Source organism: Anolis sagrei, chromosome 5, assembly GCF_037176765.1.
Source record: "Anolis sagrei isolate rAnoSag1 chromosome 5, rAnoSag1.mat, whole genome shotgun sequence".
NCBI lineage: Eukaryota > Metazoa > Chordata > Lepidosauria > Squamata > Dactyloidae > Anolis > Anolis sagrei.
In genome coordinates this window covers 83,285,301-83,288,300 of record NC_090025.1, presented here as the reverse complement: position 1 = coordinate 83,288,300, position 3,000 = coordinate 83,285,301, and the positions used below count along the sequence as shown (strand labels likewise).

The window sequence follows — 3,000 nt, the reverse complement described above, 5'->3', positions numbered from 1 at the left end:
CTCTCTGTGATTACTTAACTGTGGGGATAACTGGGGGGAAAAAAAAGCAAAAGACACAAAATTAATGAGTTCAGAATCAAAATATTGTACATGATTATTTTGTGTAGATTTGAGAGATAAAATAAGTTACAGTATATTCTGGTGTATAACACTACTTTTTAACCCAAGAAAATCTTCTCAAAAGTCAGGGGTCATCTTATACATGGGAGTCGTCTTATACGTGTGGTAGTCTTATACACAGGAGTCGCCTTATGCATGGCAGTCGTCTTATGTGCGGAAGTAGTCTTATACGCCAGGAGTAGTCTTACAGAGCGGGTGCTGAAACTTCCAATCCGGATTGGGGAATCTGTGGTTGCTGCAGACCTAAGATCGTCTGGGGAGGCCCTGCTCTCGATTCCGCCTGCTTTGCGGGGACGAGACAGGGCCTTCTCTGTGGTGGCCCCCCCCCCCCCCGGCTGTGGAACTCCCTCTCCAGAGATATTAGATCAGTCCCCTCCCTCCTGACTTTCCAAAAAAAGAGTAAAAACTTGGCTCTTCGAGCAAGCATTCGGAACCCCGGAGTAAACAGACAAACTAGAGTTGGACATTGACCCAGGAACGGCCAAGACGATGTAACGGATGAAGATTTGAACAGAGGACATAGTTTCTTTTTAAATTGTTATTATGCACTGTCGTTTATGTTTAATTGCACTTAATGTTTTTGGTTTATCAATGTATGTATTATGTTTTGGCATCGAATTGTGCCGACTGTGTATACCGCCCTGAGTTGCCTTCAGGCTGAAATGGGTGGGATAGAAATAATGTAGATAAATAAATAAATATTGTGGGGGAAGCTCAAAAATGGCAGTGGCTGCGTCCCTGCCATATGCAGCGACTGTATGAAAGCATTAAGGGCAACACTGTATAAGTATGATAGAAGAAAATCCATTCATCTGGATTTGTGGATTTAATGCGGTCCCGATGGTGAGGTAAAGTGACGCCTCACCAGGAAGGTGTAAGTGAAGGGCGGAGTAAGCTGCAGGCGTCTTGGGCGTCCGGGGTATGGAAAAAAGAGCTAGAGTGGCTCTGAGCCCAGAAAAACACACCTCTTTTACCTGTCTGGCCCGCCCTTGTATCCTATTACCGTACCTCCTCCTCTGCCTCTCAGATTTCGCTCCTGAAGACTGCAGTGAAGTGATGCAGGTGCGCAGGTGCGAGATCTATAAGACTACCTCTCTTCCAACACACACCGCATAAAATTTTAAAAGCATCAGATTTGATTTCAATATGGTAATTTTCCTATTACTGTACCGCCTTCTCTGCCTCTCAGATCTCGCTCCTGAAGACTGCAGTGAAATGGTGCAGGTGCACATGTGCGAGATCTGAGAGGCAGAGAAGGAGGTACAGTAATAGGAAAATTACCATATTGAAATCAAATCTGATGCTTTAAAAAATTTATTTGGTGTGCGTTGGAAGAGGGGTAGTCTTATACGGCGAGTATATCCCAAACTCTATATTTTAACGGGGAAAGTTGGGGGTCGTCTTATACGCCCAGTCGTCTCATATGCTCTACATTTTTCTATGACACAAAATTGATGAGTTCAGAATCAAACTATTGTACATGACTCTTTATTATGTATAGATTGATAGATAAAATAAGTTAGTTTAAAGCTGTAGAACTGTTGCCGAAAAGAATCCCAGTCCCGTTCACATGGAAATCCTGTCAAGATTGTTTAAAATTCAATCAAAATGCAGAAAAAAAGCCTTTTGACACAAAATTTCTAAAATCAAAAAAAGATCATCAAAGCTTTATACCAGAAAAGAACATAGTGTGTATTCAGTCATGAAAAGAATTTATGGTAGATTTTTGAGAGAAAGCTGGAGAGAGATGTGTCCACCTATGTTCTGAAGAGTTGCCCTAGCATTGCCATTTGTTGTCTGTATCATTGGATCCCAAATGTCTTCCATGAAGCATTTCACTGGAGAGTAGAGAGTGCTTTCTGCAGCAGTTGTATCATTATGGGATAGACTGGTGCAAACTCCTTTCCTTCTCTACTTTTTACTGACTGAACATAAGCTTCCAGGGCACCTCTGTTAAAAGGGGAAAAATAATAATAATTAGATGTTTGTATAGTACCTATTGTGAAATGAGTTTTTAATAGGCTTATATTAACTTACTGCTAAGAACTCAGCCATAGCCTCATTTGCAAAAACAAAGACATCCAACACCACGCTATTGAATACCGATAGTTAGTCAGGCACAGTTTAAGTGTAGAAACTTGAGAATATTTATAGGTGATTCTGAATAAGTGAGAGCACTTTTCCTTTAGTTGGCTCCAGATTCTCCAGACTAAAATGGTTTGACATTGTTTTGGGAAGGGTTGAATGCATATCACTTGCCCAGGTTACCTACTCAGTGCCCCACTGCTCACAACTGAGTCCTATGCAGACATCCCCCCGCAACATGCGAGGACCACACTTGTCATATAGCACCATGTAACAAAATTTGAAAAAAATGTTCCTGGTTTGAAAGTGTTATTTCCTGTTTAATTGTGTGGTACTTACTTTGAAAATAGTTGTTCAACTCCAGAAACTTCGTGTTTGTGGTTGCCACAAACTATGTTGAATTGGTTGAGACTCAATGAGATGGAAAAACTACAGCAAAATGTGCTGCAGTATGTCCCGCAAAAAACAAGTTTTGGCAGATTAACATGCCGTTTCCATGTTTCTATGATAGAACCAATTAGGAAATGACATTTTTAACCCAAGAACAAAAATCATGTTAGATAGTGTAATTAACCAGTGTGGCTTAGATGATATGCCATTGCACATAGGCTTAGGAAATGCTAGTCACCGACTGGCACTTGGGCGGTGGATACGGACTCAGTTGTTCTACCTCAAGATCTGAGGCAGTTGAGTAGTTCAGCAGCTATATCCATGACTGAGCAGCCCCTTTGAGGATCCACTCTGCTCACCTCACATAGGGAAGGGGCTAGAAAAGGTGCCCTAAACATAGCCTGC

At 41.6% G+C, this 3,000-nt stretch overlaps 1 protein-coding gene across 1 annotated transcript in view; it reads right to left on the bottom strand.

Annotated features, from left to right (window-relative positions):
- Positions 1-1,592: 1,592 nt before the first annotated feature.
- COG5 (component of oligomeric golgi complex 5) overlaps positions 1,593-3,000 on the bottom strand; it is a 307,163-nt gene continuing 305,755 nt past the window's right edge. Inside the window, exon 22 of the mRNA XM_067468812.1 lies at positions 1,593-2,070. Within this exon, the coding sequence (XP_067324913.1) occupies positions 1,956-2,070 (115 nt within the window). The 3' untranslated portion in view covers positions 1,593-1,955. The remainder of the gene's footprint in view (positions 2,071-3,000) is intronic.